Source organism: Nicotiana attenuata, unplaced genomic scaffold (genome assembly GCF_001879085.1).
Source record: "Nicotiana attenuata strain UT unplaced genomic scaffold, NIATTr2, whole genome shotgun sequence".
NCBI classification, from domain to species: domain Eukaryota; kingdom Viridiplantae; phylum Streptophyta; class Magnoliopsida; order Solanales; family Solanaceae; genus Nicotiana; species Nicotiana attenuata.
The window spans coordinates 402,215-423,893 of NW_017670550.1; the positions used below are offsets into that span (position 1 = coordinate 402,215).

Genomic DNA, 21,679 nt, shown 5'->3' on the forward strand with positions numbered 1-21,679 from the left:
TTTGGGTCGAATTCGCAAAGAGCACATTTGCTGTTTGGGCACAGTGAATCACGATCGCGGAAGCCTTTTCGCGATCGCGTAGAGGAAATTCTGTTGTCATTGGCCCGATTTTTGAAGCTTATATCTTGCAATCTATAAGGAATTTGGAGATGATCCACAAATGAAAGTTGTAACCCTTTGTGTCTAGTTTTCAAGAAATAAAACTGTTTGTCATTTGGAGTTATGTACAAAAAGGTATGGCTAATATACTACAGTCTGTATGAGAAGAGTTTTGGAAGGGTTAATGGAAGTTTGTTCATCGCGATCGCGGGGAAATGGCCGCGATTGGATAGGGTAAACATTCTCCTGGAAAATTTTGTAATCGCGATCGCGAGGTTTGTGATCGCGATCGCGAAGGGTACCTCTGGAACAGTGTATAAAGTACTCTATTTCGACGGTTTCGGACATTTTAGCATATTTTGAGCTATGGAGCTCAGATTGAGGCGATTTTCACCACATGGAATGGGGTAAATGTTTTCTACTCGGTATTGATTTTATTCCGTGATTCCATCTTCGTTTTTGGCATTTGATTGATGATTTCAGAAGAGAAATTAGGGGTTTTTGTTTAAAATTTCATAAAGTGAATTTTTGAGTTTTGAACATCAATTTGGAGTCAAATTTGAGTGAAACTAATATTGTTGGACTCGTAATTGAATGGATTATCGAATTTTGTGAGTTTTGTCGGGTTTTGAAGTGGGGGCTCGGTTTGACTTTTAAGAGTATTGTTTGGCTTGCTCGGTATTGGATTCGGCTTGTTTGAGGTAAGTAACATATCTAAACTTGGATTTGAGGGTATTTAACCTTGGGTACTGTGTTATAAAAGATGTATTGAGGTGACACACATGCTAGGTTATGAGCATATAGGCACAGACTGAGGAAATCATGATTTTAGTCGACTATTAGACTATGACCGAACTTGTTTTGCTGTTATATCTTGTTACATCCATGTTCTCCCAACTTGTTTGATTGTATGAGCTGTAAATCATGTTAGAAAGCATGTTTAGGCTATATGCATATTTTGTTTGGACCCATTAAGGTCATCTCTGTTGTTGAGTTATTTGCTTAAATTGCAATTACATACTCAATCATATTTATTCATTTGCATACCATATCTCAGTCTTTGTTATCATTTGTTGTCACATCATGTTATCATTGTTTGGGCTGATTAGCATGATATTTGTGAGCCTGCGAGAATTGAAAGTTTGATGACTAAGTTGGGGCTTGAGGGCCGGGTTGTAAGTGATATTTATGGGATCGGATTGCACGCCACAGCAGGTTTTATTGATTTATTATGGGGTCGGTTTGCACGCCGCAAAATTTTTTATTGATTCATGATGGGATTAGGTTGCACGCTGGAGTAGGCCATGTTGGCTTATATTGGAGCTTGGGCAGGATCCGCCCCTCCGAAGTCTGACATACCAGTAGTGAGGGCAGGTATTGAGTGTCAAGTACCGAGTGCCGAGTGCCGAGTGATTGAGTGTATCAAGTGATTAAGTGTGGGACTGTGAGATTGAGTACTCTGAGAGTGTGACTACGTGAGTTCATCAATGTGATGTACTGCATTTGACATGCATACTTGGCATGTAGGCATAGAGATACATTTCCTCACGCTAAATGGTATTATGACATTCATGGCTTCACATGCAGATTGACATGTAGGCATATATGTGTACTTTCCTCATGCTATTTGATAATGAAACATCTTATCTGTTGTTGAAAGTTTTTTTAAAATCACAGTTTTCTGATATACTCATATTTTAGTGATTTCGGTGAAAGATTTGGGTAAAAGTTTTACTATTATACCTGAAAATCATGCATATTTTTCTGTAACTGTGAACGAGCTGAGCATTATATCTTTGAGTTATTACTTGTACTGCTTTATTATATTGTTACGAGTTGTTCTTGGCTATTAGTGTTGGACTCTGACAGTTATCCAAGCTCGTCACTGCTTTCAACCTGAGGTTAGGTTTTTTACTTATAGAGTACATAGGATCGGTAGTGCAGATTTTGGAGTTGATGTTGCTGTGTATGGCGGGAGCTGGCATTGAAGATATACCTGCCTCTTGTTCTTGGTAGCTTTAGATTTATAAATCTGTTTATGTATATTCCAAATAGATAATGTATTTATTTCATACCAGCTTTGTAAACTCAAGATCTTAAAAGCTCATGATTTGTACTACCAGTCCTTGGGTTGTTGTATAAATTATTTCATCATTATTTTCTCTATAAATCTCATTCGAAATTGGATTATTGTTAAATTGGCTTACCTAGTGGATTGGGTTAGGTACCATCACCACTAGTTGAATTTTAGGCGTGATAACTCTACAGTAGCCTATTGTAGCAGCGAGACCCGTGGTTGAGCCTGCTATGTCAACTAAGGAGTAAAAGAGGCTTGAGAGGTTTTAGAGGTTACATCCCCCTCACTTTGATGGTGCTGCTTCAAAGGATGCATAATATTTGCTAGATAGACTTCATCTGATGCTTTGTAATTTGGGCTTGGTAGAGTCCAATGGTGATAAAAACAAGGTTAGGGAGATCTCAAATTTTGAATATTAGAAGTGCGGAAGCAAAATTAGAAAAGAATATGAGACCTAGAAAATAAAGATATGGAAAATTCGAAGGAGCAACCCAAGAATTTCCAAGAACGTAAGTTCTAAAGTCTTTACAAGATCCAACTATCAACTTATAGATTTATAAAAAGGAAATCCAACGCCTTTATTTAAGATAACGAATCAAAAATAATTGATTTAGATCTTGACCACTTTTTGAGTAACTTAAAACAACAATTAGTATTTAAAACTAATCGCCTTTGAAAGAATACCAAACATAATCAAAGGTATTACAAGAAGTTATCTTACAACCTTGAACTAATAACTAGTTAGGTTAAAAGATAAATCCCAAAGCAATGCAACAAAAGTTCAAAAGAACTCTCAATATGATCTTCTTCAAATGTTGTCAATTACAATGAAGAACTAAGCACCCTTTATATAAAAGACTACCCGCACTTTGTTCCCTAGGGCATAGAAGACTACCCTCACTTTGTTAAATAAACTTTAAAGTTAGTCAACCTTGAATAAAGCATAGTCTTCAAGATAGATTGTAGAAACTAGGTTAAAATAACAATAGTTTTGGGCTACTATAGTTGCTCCTTTTGGGGTAGATTTGGGCCCATTCGTCTTCCTTTGGACTTTAATATATGGCATGTGCTATATGTAATTTGGCTTTATATTCTTTTAGTGTTATTTTGATTCTTCTAAGTTGCATTTTATGTTAATGTTGGTTCCTTGTGAGTTGTGAAATTGTTCTCGTCTAGTCACATTTCTTTGTATAAAGAAAAATATTTTTGATGAAAAATATTTTTCTAAAAAATGTTTTCATAGGAAATGAGTGGTTTTATCACTTATTTTTCCTTGTTTGGTTGGTGAGTGGAAAACTTTTTTTCGAAAAATATTTTTTAGTGTTTGGTTTAGAGAGTAGAAAATTTTTTTAGGAAAATAATGTTTATGCTACTCTCCTCACCCCCTTCCCCCAAGTCCAATGTTCCCTGTGCTCTCCCTCCCTTCCCCCTCCCCCAAATACTCAACGTTTTCAGGACTCTATTTTCTTCAAACATTTAATTATTCTTCTAAAAATTCACATAAACCCAAAGGACTAATGTGCTGCTTTACTTTTTTATGTAAAAACAACATTGAAATTTTTGCTCCGTAATCTAAAAAAAGATCCTTTTTTGGTTGAAAAAGAAAGTGCTCTTTCTACAACATGAAAATAAAGTACTTATTTTATTGGAATAAAGCAATATACTTTTTCTACATCATGTAAAGAAAATACTCTTTTTGTTGAAATGAAAGAAAATACTTTTTCTAAATCATAAAAAGAAAATACCCTTTTTGTTGAAATGACAGAAAATACTTGTTTTACATCATGAAAAGAAAATACTCTTTTTAGTGAAATGAAAGAAAATACTCTTTACTACATCATTTTGTTGAAATGAAATATAATACTTTTTCTACATCATGAAAAAAGTACCTTTTTTGTTAAAATAAAAAAAATACTTTTTATATCATGAAAATAAAATACTCATTTGTTGAAATGAAAAAAAAAAATTATCTATAACTTGAAAAGAAAGTACTATTAATAATATTTTTATTTAGGATGGGGATGAGGAGCGGGGGTGGGGCTGGGTTGGGGTGGGTAGTGGTGGTNCCCACTTCCCCCAAGTCTCTAAAAATTCACACAAACCCAAGGGATCTAATGTGTTTCTTTACTTTTATATGCAAAAATAACGTTGAAATTTGTGCTCCATAAACTAAAAAGAAATACTTCGTTTTTTGTTGAAAAAGAAAGTACTCGTTCAACAACATGAAAATAAGGTACTCATTTTATTAGAAAAAAAAGAAAATATTTTGTGTACATCATAGAAAAAGAAAATTATTTTTTCTACATAGAAAAGTAAGTTTTTCTTTTTGTTAAAATAGAAAAAAATTATTTTTTTATATCATGTATTTTTTTTTATCTATAACTTGAAAAGAAAGTACTATTAATAATATTTTTATTTAGGATGGGGATGAGGAGCGGGGGTGGGGCTGGGTTGGGGTGGGTAGTGGTGGTTGTGGGGATAAGGAATAAGAAATAGAGTGGGGAATATTGAAAAAGAGTTTTGAAAAATATTTTTCGTTCTCTTTATAGGTAAAATATTTGTTTCTATTTGGAGAAAAATGAGTTTATGAGAAAATAATCTATATCTATACTATATTAAAAGCACGAAGGCCCTTAGCGAAATATTGTTCGCCTTTTTTACCCTTTAAAATAGATTTTATACTAGGCAAAATAGTAATTTAATTATTTTTTTTTTGAGATGAAAAAAAAAGAATTTGAAATCAACTAAAATATTGACTACTAAATATTTTCCTATTTTAGCTATGTACGAGTCCTATTTTGTACATACATTGTATCTTTAACTTGTAAAAGCTTTATTATTATTTTCTTATATTCTTTAATTAATTAATACTTCTAAGTTTTATACAAGGAAGTTAATTAATTTTTACACAAGTCAAGATCTCCTACTCCTAATAATTTTCTGACAAAATAAAAAGAAGTTATATATAAAAAAAATATTTCTGCGAGACTAACTATTTTGGTGGTTTTTGATCGAGTTGTATTGGTTTATAGTGATATATGCTCTTTTGCACATCTCAACGAGTGAACTCAATGCTAGAAATTTATTCACATGAGATGATCCATGTGGTATTCATAATCTATAAACCGAGAAATGCTTTTCTTTAATAGATTAGGTACTAATTTTGTTGCTTCCATTTTTTGTTATATAACTTTTGAGAATATTTTTTCAATTGATCTGCAGTTTTACTAGCTTGCGTTGCTTTGCAATGCTACAATAGAACTCACGCGCCTACGGTCAAAATATAATTCAGTTGCTTTGCAATGCTACAGTAGAATTCACGCACCTACAGTCAAGATATAAGACATGCAAATTTAATTTACTTGATTTCCAATCTATTTTGCAATTTTGTTTCGTTTATTGGTTCCAAAATAGAATTGTAATTTGCAAATATGACTCTGGATCTATTTAGGTTTTGATCTATATATTTTTCAATCAAAATTTGAACTTTATATGTAGGATTGTAGTTAAATTTTCTTAAAAATATTTCTTTAGATTGATTCTCAATACTTCTATATTATTTTGTTGTGGTGATATTTCTTGTGGTATAATTCTGCATTAAGTTATTTTTATGTTATTTTTCTAGATATTGCCATCCTATTTTTCCAAACTCTCTAATTAATGTAGAAAATTTATTTATGCCAAGTGCCAAATTATGAGTTTACTTATACTAATTAGAATTTTGTTTTCGGTGTTAAGTAAACTAAAATTCGTACGTGTAAAGATCATAATGGGATTCTACTTTTGCAATAGAATACTTCTCCTTACTAATTTATTGAAATAATCCCTAAAGTATATTTTATTGATTAAAGAAATTCGAATAATGTGCATCTTGCTCATAAGAAAACAAAAAAAAAGATTATTTCTGTTATTAATTAACATTGTTTAAGTGTTTATTTCTTTTAGAATAACTGTGACCATAAACTCAACGTGATGTGGGTATTTCCTTGAGAATATGCTTTTCCAAAAAAAAAAAAACTCTTAAATATTCAAGGATTATGCGTTTTTGCGCATGATTACTTTTGAAGTTGAAGTAATGCAATTATAAAATTGAAGTAATCTTAAATTAAATAGATTGATTGAGGATTTTATGGGGCTTCCTTTATTAAGTTAACTAAATAGGATCCGTAGTCATAGTCTTTGATAACATACACTTTTTTAAAACTTTTATTTTATGACTTAACATATTTTAATTTATTTCTTAAAAGTTTGTACACATCGAGATGGGGTACACGCGCAACGCTGTCACGACCCGGATTTCCCACCCTCGGGAGTCGTGATGGCGCCTACTAATGTGAGTTAGGCAAGCCAATTCTTTAAAACTAATTACTTCATTATCCATTTATTCCTTTTTATCAAACACAAAGTGATAACGTATAAACAGCGGAAAGTTAAATTAAGCAGAAGAAAATAATAAAATATTCTGAATCTATGTCTATTACAATTACTCAAACCTTAACCACCCAAAACCCGGTGTCACAGTGTCACGGACAGTCTAAGATTCACTACACACAAAGTCTGAAGAAATAACAGTACACTGTTTCTGAAATAAGGAAAATGAAACAGGGAATAGAAGATAGAGGAGACGCTGGGGCCTACGGACGCCTGCAGGTCTACCTTGGATCTCCGCGTGGACTGAAGGTAGCCACATGATCTACTGTCCGAAACCTACAGCACTGGGATCTGCACAAAAGAGTGCAGAGTGTAGTATCAGCACAACCGACCCCATGTGCTCGTAAGTGTCTAGCCTAACCTCGGCGAAGTAGTGACGAGGCTAGGACCAGACTACCACATAACCTGTGCAGTTCAAATATATACAGCGGAAAAGAAATACAGAAGTAAACAAGTAAACATGGGAGGGGGAAACATGGGAGGGGAATAACAGGTAAAAACAGAATATCAAGAGAATTATAAAGGGATCAAAATCCAACCACTAACAAGAATAAGGAAACAAAAGCAAATTTCACTTTCTTTTCACATCTTGTTGCAGACGTGCAACCCGATCCCATTTCCTGTATCTTGTGGCAGGCGTGCCACTCGCTCCCATTTCATTTATCTTGTGGTAGGCGTACCACCCGCTCCCATTTCATCATATCTTTTGGTAGGCGTACCACCCGCTCCCATTTTATTATATCTTGTGGTAGGCGTACCACCCGCTCCCATTTTATTATATCTTGTGGTAGGCGTACCACCTGCCACCATTTTATTATATCTAGTGGTAGGCGTATCACCCGCTCCCATTTACAAGCCAACAATAATCACAAGGAATCTCGGCAAGGGAACAATAATATCAAATAAACATCCCGGCAATGGAACAATAATGATAATAACATGTGAGGCACAATAAACCACAACGGAGTGATAACAATTTATAACACAAGACACGGGCATGCTTGACACTGACGTATAGATACTCATCACCATGCCTATACTTCGTACTCCACAATTAACACGTAGCAAATAGACACAACTCCTAATCCCTCAAGCTAAGGTTAGACCAAACACTTACCTCGATGCCACGAACACAATTCACGATTCAATCATAGCTTTACCCCTCGATTCCACCACCAATTCATTCATCTCTAGTTACAAGTTACTTAATTACATTAATAAACGCTAAATGAATCAACTCCGACGCATGAAAATGAGTTTTCCTAAGTTTTACCCAAAAAGTCAAAAATTGCCCCTGGGCCCACATGGTCAAAACCCGAGGTTCGAACCAAAACCTGATCACCCATTCCCCCACGAACTCAAATATATAATTTGTTTTGATATCGGACCTCAAATCGAGGTCCAAATCCCCAATTTTTGAAAATCCTAAGTTCTACCCAAAACACCCAATTTTCCCCATGAAAATCATTGATTTTGAGTTGAAATCATGTTAAAAGATGTTAATGATTGAAGAAAACTAGTTAAAAACGACTTAAAATTGATTTGGAGAAGAAGAAATCCTTGAAAAATCACCTAAGTGTGTTTATGTTTTTGAGAGAATGTGAAAAATGGGTTTAAAATCGTTTAAGTATAAAAGTTGCAGGTCTCAGTTGTGGGAATTGCGAACAGGGGTTCGCAATTGCGAACCCTTCAGGAAATTCGGACCATCGCATTTGCGAACAAAAATGTCGCATTTGTGACTTTGCATTTGCGACACATAGGTCGCATTTGCGGCCTCAGACATTAAAAGAGGACTTTGCATTTGCGAAGGGACCCTCGCATTTGCGAGGTCGAAATTGTGATCACACCATCGCATTTGCGATAACAGGCCAAATTGGGGTGTTTCGCATTTGCAAATGAATATCCCGCATTTGCAAAGAAAGGGCAGACCTGGGCTGCTTCGCATTTGCGAGTCAGCCTTCGCATTTGCGAACTCGCATTTGCGAGCCAGGCTTTGCAAATGCGAAGCCTGCAGGCCTGTTCATACCAGCTAAAATCCTGCAATTTTTTAAGTTCAAAATGCAACCCGTGGCCTATTCAAAACTCACCCGAGCCCTCGGGGCTCCAAACCAAATATACACACAACCTCAAAAACATCCTACGGACTCGCTCGTGCATTCAAATCACTAAAATAACATCAACAACTATGAATTTAGCATCAAAATCATGAAACTTTTCTTAAGACTTCAAATTTTCAATTTTCTCAATAACTATCCGATTCACGTCGAACGGATTCCGTTTCTCGCCAAACTTCACAGAATTATCTTAAATCATATATAAGACATGTACCGGGCACCGGAACCAAAATACGGGCCCGATACCAACATGTTCTAATCAAAATTCATTTCCAAATCCTTTAAATAATTTCAAAAAACAATTTTCTTTAAAAATTCATTTCTCGGGCTTGGGACTTCGGAATTCGATTCCGGGCATACGCCCAAGTCCCATATTTTCTTATGGACCCTCCGGGATCGTCAAATCACGGGTCCGGGTCCATTTATCCAAAACGTTGACCGAAGTCAAATTAATTCATTTTATAGTCAAAATTTATCATTTTTCACAGAATTTTCACATATAGGCTTTCCGGCTACGTGCCCGGAATGCGCGCGCAAATCGAGGTGATGCTGAAAGAGGTTTTTAAAGCCTCGGAACGCAGAATTCATTTTAAAAACAAGTGATGACCTTTTGGGTCGTCACAAACGCGCATCCTAAGACTAGCAAAAGAGAACTTGAAGCCCCTATCAAATGTCGTTTGCCTTTTTACCCTTTAAAAATTAACTTCACACTAGACAAAATAGTTATTTAATTATTTTTTTAATATTTAAAACTTCAAATTCAACTAAAATTTTACTTAAGAATATCCTAATATTCAGGACTTGAAATTCAATTAAAACTTACCTTATTAAATTTTTTCCTTATTTGATCAGTTTTTATGAATATCTTTTAGAGTTTAGTAAGTGGCCAATATTTTTTTTTAATTCTTAGCCTATGAGGTATGTAATACTATTTTTCGCTAAATTACCAATAATTGATTACCTAAAAACATGAAACATCTATGAGCAATGCATGTTCGCTTTTTTTCCTGTTAACTTGTTAAGAGTTTTAATTTAATTTTAACTTTAAATTTCTAAAAGTCTGAAGTAATATGGTGTAAATTTAGAAATAAATTAAGTTACGGCCATACTATGTGAAATTGTAACTACAATTAATTTTTTAAACTTCCGATAAACTAATGTATTTGGAGCTTTTGAAATAGCTATAAATTTATCATTTTCCTCTTATAATTTTGAAAAATTGACCTCAACACTGTGGCTCTTGAAATTTCAAAGTTATTATTAGCAAAGTACATTCGGAATGAGTTTAGAATAGTATTAACTTTTATTTGACATTGTATGAACGATCAGAGAAGGGAATTTAGAATCAGATCAATAAGAATCCAGGCAACTATTTTGCACACGAAGAGGTCCATTTGGCTTATCTATAATTTTAATTAACTTTGAATAAATAATTTTTTTTGGTATAATGATATTATGAACGTAGAGTTTACAAAGAGATGCAAGATACAACATCATATCATATTTTTATTTTATATAATGTAGTATTTATAACTATAAATACTGTAGAACTAATTACACTAAATTCATTCAGAAAATGTTGAATTCAACCATGTATTATATCAATTTACTAATATTTATTTTCATCATTAAACATATATTGAGTTTAGTTTAACCTCCATTGCTATTTTTTCAATAATTTGAGTATATGTTGTATATTGATAAACGTGATGCACGAAGGCCCTTAGCGAAATGTCGTTTACCTTTGTTACCCTTTAAAACTAGAGTTCAACCTAGACAAAATAGTCTTTTAAATATTATCCTAATATTTAAAAATATTTATTTAATTATCTCCCTAATATTTAGGATAGACATTTAATTGTTTCTCATATTTAGGAATAATCATTTAATTATTTTCCTAATATTTAAGTATTCGAAATTAATTAAAATTTTAAATATTAAATCACTCCTTATTCGAACTGTATATAAAACTACTATAATAGAAGAATTTAAAATAAAGAAAATTTTTGCTTTATAAATTCTTTCCTTTTAAAATTCATTACTTCTAACACCAAAGATTTAAGCAACACCTCCAAGCTAAATACGAAAAACGATTTGACTTAAATATTGTCTTACCAAACATTTGGAAGTTTGACCCTAGATGTCGTATCAATTTAAAATCTAAGAACTAAAATAAATTAAAAATAAATTCAATTTAAGGAATTTATTTAATGACAAGTAAAAGAAGGGTGGGCAATACTTTAGAATGGAAAATAATGATTTTTCTTAACATAATTTTCTATTATATTTTGATTAAATTAAGTAATATGATATCTTATTATTAAATGCAAACTGAAAATATATTATTCTTACTTTGTTAATGAATAATGATTATACAAATTTAAACCAAGATATTATCATAGTTGAATAGCAGTGAATAATAATATATTGTTAATTATTTTCTTACTTTCATATTAAATTAAAATTAAGAAATACAAATTATGAGGAATAATTGGGGTCATTACTTATTTTCCTAAGTAAAATATATGACCAATTGGGGTCATTACTTATTTTCTTAATATTAAGAACTTTTAAAGTAAAAAAAAAAAAAAATTATTAGATTTTTTCTCACTTGAACTATGTAGGAAATTATCTATCTATCTATCTATATTATATTAAAAGCACGAAGTCCCTATCGAGATATCTTTTTACTATTTAAAAGCTAATTTTACACTAGACAAAATAGTCATTGAATTGTTTTCCTAATTTAGGACTTCAAATCAACTAGAATTTTACTTAAGAAGATCCTAATAATTAGGACTTCAAATTGTATTAGATTTTAACTTACTAAATCTTTCCCTATTTGATTAGTTTTTATAAATATTCTTTTGGAGTTTAGTACGTTCCATTAAAGGCCTTTTTAACTTTTAGCCTTTGAGGTATATAATAGTATTTTTTTCCCTCCAGATTATCAATAATTGATTGCCTAAAATATGAAACATCCATCAACAATGCATGTTCGTCTTTTTCCTGTTAACATTTTAAGAGTTTTGATTATCTTAACTTTAAATTTCTAGAAGACTGAACTAATACGGTATTAATTTAGAAATAAATTAAGCTACAAACATACTATGTGAATTTGTAACTATCGTTTGTTTTTTAAACTTAAGATAAACTAATGTATCTGGAACTCTTGCATAACTATAAATTATTCATCCCTCCCGCCCCATCCCCACCCCCACCCACCCCCCATAATTTTAAAAAATTATCCTCAACGACGTGAACTCTTGAAATTTCAAAGTTGTAAAATAGCATAGTGCATTTGGAGTGAGTTTAGGATAGTATTAACTTTTATTTGGTATTGGATAATGTGCAAAGTAGAAAATTTAGACTTAGATCAATAAGAATTTAGACAATTTGTTTACACAAGAAGATGGTCATTTGACTTGTCTATAATTTTGATTAACTTTGAATGAACAATTACTTTTTTGTATAATGACATTATGAACGTAGACTTTACAAAGAGTTGTTAGACGAAATAACTACCTAGCATATTGTATCTTATATAATAAAATATTTATAATTAATACTATAGAACTAATTACATTAAATTCTTTCAGAAATGTTGAATTCAATTATATATTGCATCAATGTACTAATATTTATTTTTATCATTTAAACATATATTGCGTGTAATTTAACCTCCATCGCTATTTTTCTATAATTCATATATATTTTATACTAATTAACGTGATGCACACGTGCAACGCACGTACACTAAAACTAGTTTTCAAAATATTTAAACCAATCAAACAAGAGAAAATTGAATTTTTTTTTTTTGGAAAAAATTTTCCTGTACCAAACACACCCTTCGTCCTTTTTCCGTTTTCCTTTTAATAACTAAAAATCTCGGATGACAAACGTATCCTCGCGAAAATCATCGAGTCTCCGCTAGTCGGACTTTCATCTTTGGACAGAAGGAGCTAAACCCGGGTATCGGAGTCGGAGACGGAGACTATTACAATTCCGAATGTCTTAGAGTTAATAGTTATCATCCCAAATAGGAATAAATGTTCACACAGTTTGGCGCGACGGCTGATTCACTGAGCAAAGCCTCTACTTTGGTGTTCCGGATCGGTACGGACGCCCACCTCTATGACGATCCCGATGACGTCAACATTGCCCCCCTTCTCGACAGCAAATTTGACTCCGAGAAATGCGAAGCTCTCAAGAGATTACTCGCTCTCATTGCCCAAGGCTGCGACGTCTCCAATTTCTTCCCTCAGGTCATTTCATCTCATATGCCAATTTCCGGAAATTTTCACTTGTCTATAGTAGAGTTCTTTTGGACGAGAATTTTTTAATTTTTATTGACAATCAAAATTGGATGCACTGCATAAATCTGATTGCCTAATGGGATGGAGTTTTGTTTGTATTGCTTGAAGGAATGATGGAATCATCGTTCTTGTTAGATAATTGCACTTAATGAAGTTTGTTTGACTACTACAGGTGGTGAAAAATGTGGCTTCACAATCAATGGAAGTGAAGAAGCTGGTCTACTTGTACCTCCTGCATTATGCTGAAAAGTATGATACTAACTGCATTTGTAGATAAATGACTTGCACGTTGCTTTGCCATGAATGAAGACACTCCCTGCAATCTGCATTGGTGGATAACTAGATCACTAAATTAAGCACTCACAATATCACATTTGGCTTATCCATATATATACTGCAACGTCATGCATCTTTTTAAACCCAGTGCTATGTAACTTATTGAAACTTGGTTTATTATTAAATAAAGCTTTATGAACAAGCACATGAGCAGTTCGTAGTTGAACAAGCAGAAAATTATGTCACCAAACCTACTTCTGGTGTAACATTAGGGACTCTATTCTTTATCTAATCTCACTTAGTTAGAATAAGAAAAATCAAACTTTCTGTAACTTGTTGCTGTTGCACTTGCACAGACACATGCTGGATTTTGGCGGATGTTTTTGTTTTGATTTGTAAAGGTAATTTTTTGATTTTCAGTAACAAGTGTATGCTGGAAAGCATTCACAACCAAAAGTATAGCTACATCACAAATTGTTTAGAAACATCAACCATGCCATCTACACGATTTACTATAGCCAAGTTGCACCAAAAAAGATAATAAGGAAATACATCTCCATTAGTATTTTTTAACTTCCGTATGGACCACTAGATTGCCACTGGTATCGAATTCCATACCTCAATTGAGTTTCTTCCCATATTTTTCCTGTGCCAGAAGGAGTTCCATTTTTGATCCAGACATCGATAAACTAAAACCCAAAATACTAAAAATGAAATTCCGTAGTGGAGAAGTGAAGCTGTAGTGCAATAATAAATAGTTGATGTCTTCACTTTGATCTTTACAAAGAACACATTTTGTTGCAAATATTGAGGCCACCTTTTTTAGGAGATTATTTTTTGTTAAACATGCTTTCTGTGCTACCAACCAACTGAAACATACCACCTTCGGGGGGGGGGGGGGTTGTTTTTCCATGTCGTTTCCATGGCTAGTTGTTGCTTGTTGCAGTAGTTCTGGGGAGGAACGGGTTTGCTGATCTGTCCTGAGAATTTCCCACAAGGAGAGCCCCTTAACAGTAAGTTGTCTGGTCTGTTTTGTGGTATTTGGTAGCTATTGAGGAGTTGCAGCGGAGAAAAATAATCTGTTTCCCGGTCATTGAAATTTCTTCTAAAGATGATGTTGAACCCTTGGTTTAACCAGTAATCAGAGTTTTAGAAATCATTGCTAGTAGGTCTGTAGCACAGGTGTAAAGATCAGGTTGCAACTTTTAAGCAACAACCAGCCATTTTGTATTCAAGTTTTTAACTCCTAGCTTTCTAGTCTTTAGCTCCCTAGTCATTTTGTCAGTAATAAAAGATTATTGTCTGACTAGGTTAAGTTTCTCCTTTCTTCATTGCCTTACCGCAAGAAATTTCTATGTAGTTTGTCTAGCCCATTGGCTGCAGAGGAAGGGGGAATCATGACATGCTGTAGGTTGGGAGGAATTCTAGTACACTGTTGACAGTATTTGTCTGACTTCAACTGGGAGGTACTTCCCATTGGACAACCTTTTTTAAAACTTCCCTGAAACCCCCTGTATAGAAGAAGCTTTAGATTTAGCTCACAATGGTAGACCCAGGTACTTGGGCAAGAGTCCTTACGCTGCAACCAAGTGCCTCTGCAAGTTGTTGCAAGTTAATTTCCTTGTTAACGGGAAAGAGATGACTCTTGGAGTATTTAATCTATAACCCAAAGATTGCTTTGAAAATAAAAAGAATCAATATGAGATAGATGATCTATTGCAGTTCATTATCATATCACATAAGATCAAGGAGTAATCTGCCAAAGTACGTGGGAAATAGCCATGTCTTCGGATTCTTGGCCCAAGTGTGAGCACCTTTATCCAGTTCTTTTGCCTTTCTATAAAAAAGCATTTTGCTAACCTCTTCAATGACCTTAATAATGAGAAACGAGATAGGGGGTTATCCTATTTCAGACCTTTTTGCAATGAGAAGAAACTGTGGATAGCCATTGATGATGATGGAGAATTTTATTGTGCAAATGCAGAAGGAAATCCATCTAATCCATTTTGTATCGAAGCGCATACACTTAAATAAGTTAAGAAGGAAACTCCAGTGAACTTTATTAAAAGCTTTCTTAGGCCTTATTTGTATTTTTTTAAGATTAAGACGTCTGAATTTGAATCTGAATACACATCCGGATATCATGATGAGCATTACGATTAAGACATCTGAATCTGAATATTAAGATATGTATTAAGATCTGAATACTAAATGATTAAGACTGTTTATTTTTTAACATTTGAATGTATAAAATCTATCTTTATTTGAAAATTAATAAATACAAAATTCAAATAAAATACTAATTAATATATATATATATATATTCTTAATTTATGACTAACGGTGGTGCTTGTGAATGCTGACTAGAGGCAGTGGTTGGTGGTGGTTTTGGTTGATGGTGGTGGTTTTGGGTAGTAGCTAGTGGTGATTAATATGATGTCGATTATAGTTGAGGATGGTGGTGGTGGGTGATAATAATTAATAATGATGGGTGGTGGTTGTGATTGAGAAGTTAGTGGTAGTTATAATGGTGGACAGTGCTGGCTATGGTTATTGATGGTGATGTGGTGGTTAGTTGTGGCAGTTGATGGGGATGGGTTTGTGGTTATGGTTGAGAATGATGGTGGTGGGGTAGTGAGGATGCATTGCCGATATTGGTGGCGGTAATGATTGAGTATGGTGGTGGTGGTGGTGGTTGAATATGGTGGTGGTGGGTGGCATGGTGATAATTGATAATGTTAGGCGGTGATAGCTATTAATAATGAATGTGGATGATAGCATCTTAATGAAATTAAGTCTTTGTTAGAGATCTTTATCATACAAATCTATTCAGGCCCATTAAGTAGCCGTGAAGTAAAAAAAAAACACACACAGTTATTAAGATTTGAATGATTGAGATTCAGACTTAAAAAACAAACGCACTTAATGTCTGAGATCTGAATGATTAAGATTCATACCTTCAGTAAGTGCAAACAAATGAGGCCTTAATGTCTCGTTCACCAAAAGGGACCTTCTTTGCACTGATATTGGTGAATTTGAAGTAACTCTGGGAAGAGTGGATTGTCTGATGTTGCTGAAGCCTGAAGCTGTCATCCCAACCTACTAAGGATAGTAGACAAACAATTCTGGATGTCTCTTGACCAGGTAACCTTGCCTCTAGCTAGAGGCGGTCAGCTAGCTCTAAGTCTTCTACCAAGTTAGAGAATGTGCTTTCTTTCCCTGGGAACATGGTGATGTTGAAATTCTTACACATAACTCAAGGATCTTAAGTAAACCTTTGGTGGCTACACAGCTTCTATTATGTCTATTGGTAGGATCCTACCAATAAGCTCCACAGAGAACCCACTTGAAGCCATTGAACATTGATAAATGAGACAGTAGTAGAATACTCTCCCTTTATAAGTTCGGTATCTGACCAGGTCCTCTTGTCCTATATTAGAACATTGCTCCTTAGTGCCTTCAGCATCCAACACTGCATAGTTTGTCGATCTGCCTGCCCAGAGTTGACCTGCAATTTGTGTTTGGAAATTCTAGTGCTTAGTCTCTTGCAGACAGTAAATGTCTGCTTGCCACTTCCAGAAAAGTTTCTAGCTTCTAAACGTGATGCATGGGACTTTCCTTCCTTTACCAAGGTTTTGGCGGATATAATGCGGTAACCTAAAATGATGCGCAGCTGGTTTGTGCAGATGAATATTTGCGAATATAATGTGGTAAACTAAGACGATGTAAAACTGGTTGGTGCACATGGAAACTTCTATTGTATTTCTGGTTAGAGCTTTGCTTTGCTTTATGTATGCATGTGTCTGTATATTATACTTATTAACAAACAACCTTATAACCAATCTTAATGATATTAGAATAACTTGAAAAAACTTACACGTCTGTTCTAATTTGTGTTTTAGGCGTCCAAATGAAGCATTGCTTTCAATAAACTGTTTCCAGAAGGATTTGGGCGATCCTAATCCATTGGTGCGGGCATGGGCACTCCGTACGATGGCAGGAATTCGCCTTCATGTGATTGCACCCCTTGTTCTGGTGGCTGTGGGAAAATGTGCAAGAGATCCATCAGTGTATGTTAGGAAGTGTGCTGCTAATGCACTTCTAAAGTTGCATGATTTGCGTTTGGAGGAGAATACTAGTACTATTGAAGAGGTAAATTTTGTAGCTTTGAGGCCGGGGATGTTGGTCATAACTTAGGCTTCTTATAAAATATCCATGTCCTTGTAACCACCATCCAGTTTTACTTATTGAGGAAAGAACTGCTCCCAAAGGATAAGTTATTTATCTAAAAATCATATCAGATGTCTTGCTAAACGAGGTGTCCCTTGGTTGTCCCAAAAAATAGACTTGTGAAATTCAAAAATAGCTAAAGCTGTTTAACTTTAATTTCATTGAACTTTTGTCAGTGGTGCAGGGTCTTCTCTTCTCACCCAAAAAAAAAAAAGGAACCTTACTCAACTTAGATTTTTCACGAATTTTTCCCTGTTGCCATACTTCCAGAACTAAAATGCATTCATGGCTTTTGTCATACTTGTGTGATACGAGTAAACCACAAATCCTTGCTTCAAGCAAAGCTCCTATATGAATTGAATTTTATCTTTACAACACTTGACTTCTACTGCAACTACTATTATCTTTTGCAGCTTGTTGGAATTCTTCTGAATGACAACTCTCCTGGAGTAGTTGGAGCTGCTGCTGCTGCATTTGCTTCTATCTGTCCTAATAATTTCTCTTTTATTGGGAGAAATTATAGAAGGCTGTGTGTGACTCTCCCTGATGTGGAAGAATGGGGTCAGATTGTTTTGATAGGGATCCTTATACGATATGTTATTGCTAGGCATGGGCTTGTTAAAGAATCCTTGATGGCAGCTTCCCATTCTTCAGAGAATTGCAATTCAGAAAACGAATTTGAAATCAAAGAGAGCACCAATGACGTTGACACTGTAGTTTGTGAATCTAAGATAGCAGAAATGGTATTTAGGAGTTATCTTGAAGGACCAGATAAGTATCTATCCTGCCCATATTCCGAGAGAGCTTCTTCTGTGAAGGACTTTTCAGACTTTACGTCTGCCAAAAGTAACGATGATGTGAAGGTCCTGCTGCAGTGCACTTTACCTCTATTGTGGAGTCAAAATAGTGCAGTAGTACTTGCTGCTGCTGGGATGCACTGGATTATGGCACCAAAAGAGGAAATTAAGAGAATTGTTAAACCTTTGTTGTTTCTGTTGAGATCATCCAATGCCTCAAAATATGTGGTAATTCTTTGTCTCGCAATAATTTAAGTCAAAACTGATTCTTATTTAGTTACATGGTAATACGTCTCAGGGGCCATTGAAATATTTTGCCTAGATTGATGGACAACGAACATTGAGAAGCGGCATTTTAGTTATTTAACTATTGATGACATAACCTTGATTCTCTGTTAACTTCTTGGACAGTTTTGCTAGGAGTTTGTCACCTGCAATGCATATGACTTCTTCTATGGAAATTCAAGCTTTGATGTTTTCAATTTAGTGGAAATTGGCATTGTAGAGTGAAAAAAAATGGGAATATAAATTGCACAAGAGGTTATAACATTGTCCAGTCCTCTTAATTCTCTTGTTTGTAATACTTTAAATGTCACCTTGTGCGGTTAACTGGTCAATGGGACAAAGACATGTAGAAATAGTTTGACAATCTCAACATCCTAACTTCACAAGTTGCTGTGGGAGTTGTATGCTCAAAAAAAGAAGGAAAAAAAGAAAAAGGAAAAAAAGAGAGAGAAATAAAACAATGTCATCATTGTGTTGCTGGGAGAGTGCGACTTAGAGGAGAAAGGAAGAGGAATATGGGTTGGGAAGGGATGTTGACAACTCAAGGCAGAGGGGTGCACCACATAGCCATCTTTTGATTTCTCACTTTTCTCGTCGTTTAGAATGAAATTTCTTGTTGAATATCCATAGTGGATCACTTAATAGTAGTGACAGTCCCTTGTATAGGAAAAAAATAGTGTTGATGGTCAAATTGATGCTTTCCTAAGTTCTGCCTTTAAATCAACTATCTCAATCAATTTTTTTTGCTCCGAAGTTTACTGCACAGATAAATTTAGCTGGTTCAATCCATTTTCTCATTTTAACTGGCATGCCAACTTTTCTTTGCCTTAAATGAAGTTTATCCACAGTTTAGGTTGTGAAAAAGTGGTTTCAAGAACTGGATTAAAACTATCTTTTGATGAAATGTTTCACAAGTTAAAGAGTTCTTGGTCATGGTTTAAGAAGATCAAATTCTCCATAAACTTACTAGCTAGTGAGATGCTTGTGGCATGTGTTCAGACCTTTAGGGGCTTATATTTAGAACACTGTCTTCCTGAAAACACTATGACCACATTATTTTGCTGCAATCAAACATCTATCTGTTAAGTAGAAATTTGTTTTATGAAAACACTATGGCCACAACTTTGCTGCCATATATAATGCATTTTCTTGTTTTTGGTCTATATTTAATGATTTGGTTGATGCAGGTGCTGTGCAACATTCAAGTGTTTGCTAAAGCAATGCCTACCCTGTTTGTTTCCCATTTTGAAGACTTCTTCGTGAGCTCTACCGATCCTTATCAAGTAAAAGCTCTGAAGCTTGACATACTATCTTTAATTGCAACACATTCATCCATTTCACCTATTTTAAACGAGTTCCAGGTACATTTTCTCATCATAATTTTACCCATTTGCACAATTTTCAGAACCTAATGATTCTCTTGATCTAATTATGTGAGATGCTTTATACTAGCCAATCTCAGCTTTATATGCTCAAGAATCCTCCAAAAGCACCTTTCTCTCTTTCTTTATATGCAATTAAATGTGATATTTGTTTTTTTCCCATCTACAAAAAGGGAGTAATGTGTGGGTAATCGATTTTTTAATTGTTTCAATTTTGTTGCTTGCATATTGGGGTTTCTAATCTCTTTACAGCGTCATGTTAACTTTTTGTATCAGCATGATTATGTTTTCTTTGGCATTTAAAGAAATTTTATTAATCATCAATTGTCTGTATAAAGCAAGGGCAACCTACCAGGTTAGCCCCTCTCATAACACCCCCACGAACAGCCAAAACTCCTTAGCTACTAACACCTAAAAAAAACATCTAAATAAATGCAAACATCCTCCTATTATCCCTCATTCTGATGAATATAGCTATCTTCAGGTCATGTAGCATTCTCTCCATACTTTTAGCTCTATTCTGATACACCCGAGTCTTCCTTTAAATCCAAATATCATAAACAGCAGTAGCAAAGCAGGTTTTGAGTAAAATTCCTTAAGAAGTCCTCCCCTTAGCTGTCTTTTGAATCCATTGCCACTCCAAATCCCAGGGCAGAATGTTTCTTTGCCACTTCATATCTCAGAAAATTTTGCCAGAAAGATTTTGAGAAGGTGCAATCAAAAAATAGGTGATGTGCAGTTTCAGGTTGGGATTCAATACTAATACCCCATCAAAGGAGAAGATTCTTAGTTCTCAATTTGCCCAGTAAAGCCAATCAAAGTATAAAAACCTGTTTAGGACTTGCAGCATTGTGACAAACCAGGTTCTTCGGTGGGACATTGTCAACCTTTTCTCTCAATGCTTTATAAGCAGCCCTGATATGAAATTCTCCCTTTCTGATCAGAGCAAGTCCCCAGTTTCTGCCAAATCTTTCTCATATTTAATATTTTCCTTACTATCCAAGAAGTTTGGTTTGGCACCTCCATAGTAAAGAGATTCTGCTTCTTTATAAAATATGTATGTAGGGGTGGCAAATGGGCGGGTTGGGCTGAATTTGGGCAGGTCAAGATGGGTTAGGTCAATAAACGGGTCATTGCCCAACCCAGCCCAAAGTGTACTTGGGCTAAAATGGGCTGGGTCAATATGGGCTGAACAATGGGTCATAGCCCAACCCGCCCAACTTGACCCATGTTTTAGAAACATGCTCATCTTGCATAAAAAAACTTTTTATCTTAAAATGTATAAGTTGAAAAATATTTTGCGAGTTGGGGGGTTTGGGGGGGGGGGTTGGATTGGGTGGGTGGTGCAGAAAAACGAAAAAATAAAAAACAGAAAACTAAAAAACAAAAGAAAAAGTAACAATAAATTTTTTGAGGGGGTTGGGGGGTAGGGTGTGCAAAAAAACAAAAATTGAAAATACAAAAAAAAAAAGGTAAAAACTTTTTTTTTTGAGGGGATTTGCACGGGGAGGAGGGCTAGGGTGGGTGGGTGGTGCAGAAAAATAAAAAAACAGAAAATTAAAAATACAAAAAAAAAAGTTCAAAAGAAAATTAAAAATACAAAAAAAAAAGTTCAAAAACAATTTGAGGGGGTTAGCACGGGGAGGGGGGTGTTAGGGGTAGGGTGAGTGGG

At 34.6% G+C, this 21,679-nt stretch overlaps 1 protein-coding gene across 3 annotated transcripts in view; it reads left to right on the top strand.

The window, feature by feature from the left end:
- Positions 1–12,617: 12,617 nt before the first annotated feature.
- Positions 12,618–21,679, top strand: part of LOC109240851 (AP3-complex subunit beta-A) — a 20,795-nt gene continuing 11,733 nt past the window's right edge. For all 3 annotated transcript variants that reach the window (XM_019407534.1, XM_019407536.1, XM_019407535.1), the window contains exons 1-5: positions 12,618–12,986; positions 13,210–13,286; positions 17,216–17,465; positions 17,957–18,568; positions 19,813–19,986. In XM_019407534.1, the coding sequence (XP_019263079.1) occupies positions 12,771–12,986; positions 13,210–13,286; positions 17,216–17,465; positions 17,957–18,568; positions 19,813–19,986 (1,329 nt within the window). In that variant the 5' untranslated portion in view covers positions 12,618–12,770. The remainder of the gene's footprint in view (positions 12,987–13,209; positions 13,287–17,215; positions 17,466–17,956; positions 18,569–19,812; positions 19,987–21,679) is intronic.